Here is a 1,854-nt window from a genome sequence, read left to right as displayed (position 1 = left end):
TATTGATATCACGTTGAAAATAATGCAATGTAAATATTGCTTGTATGATATGCTCGTATTCTTTAAAAAAACAAAAGTTTGAATTTCGAAAAATATAATAACCCACTAACCATGGTTAATTTTAAACATGCGAAATCTTATCTCATCTTTTTGTATCATATCCTCGTAGTCTTTAAAAAAAACGTTTGAATTTTGAAAAATATAATAACCAACTAACCATAATTAATTTCAAACGTGCTAAGTCTTATCTAAATATAATAACCCTGTCTTTTGAGTAGTCTTCTCCATTCTTCAATTATTCTATACATCAGTTTGGGTTTCATCTGAAATTTGCAATGGGTGAGGTTGATCGATGGACAAACATTTATCAAGATTTGTTAAACGAAATTACAAAGCGGTTTCATTCATATGACAATGACTACCTTCAACTACGATTGGTCTGTAAGCCATGGAACATGAAACTTCCAAAGATCCCTAACGGCAACAAAGTTCCCTGGCTGCTACTACCTATTGGTGGTGGTGGTGGTGCTGCTGCTAAAGAATCTTGTGAAGAATTTCAATCTCGTGAAGAGGAGGACATTTACCATATCATGCAATTACCTACCATTGAGGAAGAAATTCCTGACACAGGTGGTCTTGAAGAGGAGGGGATTTATCATCTTATTCTACCAGAGCTGCAAGACAACAACATATGTGGTTCTTGTCATGGATGGTTGATAATCGTCATGGTATATGAAGGTACGATAAGAATGTTAAATCCTTTTACAAAGATTCATTTCGAACTTCCTCCAATTTCAACTCTCCCCAATGTAATTGATATTAACGGGGATGAATGTACTATTTATTTTGGGGGCCAAATTATCACTCGAAATACCGTTCGTATGCATAAGACCCAAATTTGGAAGGCTATTATAAATTCAACTCCTACCAACGATAATAACAATGATTTTATAGCTGTGGTCATATATGGAGGTCTTTGTAGTTTGGCTTTTTACAAGCCTAATGACAAGAGATGGCATAGATTTTCAACAAGATACACCGACATTTGCGATGTCATATTTTTTCAAGAGAAAATATATGCAGTAGATTACGAAGGCCAACTATACGAATTTGATACCAAAAATAAATCAGGACCAGTGGGAAGAATTTATGAAGCCACACCACCTCCATCGGATATTGTCTTCGGAAGCTTCAAGTGTTACTATCTAATTGGATGTGATAATGGAAGTTTATTGATGTTGATAAGACATATAAGACATCGTTACCTGGGGAATAAAAAGTATTTTGCGGAGACCGTCAAATTCTATGTCTATGAATTGAAGAAAAATGAAAAAGCATGGTCAAGAATATATGATTTGGGAAATTACATACTAGTAATTGGACTCAATTCTTCTGTTCAGATTTTGTCGAGCAATTTTTTAAATTGCAAAGGAAATCAAATCTACTTTACAGATAACATGCGTTTGGTTCACTCATCAGACTTTGCTACGCATCATGACGTTGGCATCTTCAATTTGGAAGACGGGACTTTCAAAAGATTGTTAACAGATGTGAAATTTTTTTGTTCTCCTGTTTGGATATTATCCTAACTTAATTTTTTTGTTTGTTTTGTTTTTTTTTTTACCTTAGATTTTTAGTGTTAGTTTAGATTGATTTGAGTATTGGAATTCTCATGATTTCTCTTGTTATTTCAAGGTCAAGTTTGAGGCTTCAATTTGCCAATATCATGCAGGACTATTACTTAGAAGAAGCTTTCAAAATGCATAATTTTTTTTTTGGAAGAATTTAATGAGGATCATGGAGTGCGTCCACCGGGTTTATAAATAGATAATGGATTAGTACTACGAACCAAGC

General features: G+C 33.8%; 1 protein-coding gene across 1 annotated transcript; it reads left to right on the top strand.

Moving 5' to 3' along the window:
• Positions 336-1,589, top strand: LOC110271587 (F-box protein SKIP23-like). Its single transcript, XM_021122576.1, has one exon. The coding sequence runs from the start codon at positions 336-338 to the stop codon at positions 1,587-1,589; it is 1,254 nt and encodes a 417-aa protein (XP_020978235.1).

The sequence above is a fragment of the Arachis ipaensis genome, chromosome B04, assembly GCF_000816755.2.
Source record: "Arachis ipaensis cultivar K30076 chromosome B04, Araip1.1, whole genome shotgun sequence".
Classification (NCBI taxonomy): Eukaryota; Viridiplantae; Streptophyta; class Magnoliopsida; order Fabales; family Fabaceae; genus Arachis; species Arachis ipaensis.
The sequence above is the reverse complement of the archived record's forward strand: the minus strand, read 5'-3'. Positions and strand labels throughout refer to the sequence as shown.

What these genes read in the sequence shown, in the direction of transcription:
- LOC110271587 (XM_021122576.1), top strand. Translation starts at nt 336, where the DNA reads ATGGGTGAGGTTGATCGATGGACAAACATTTATCAAGATTTGTTAAAC.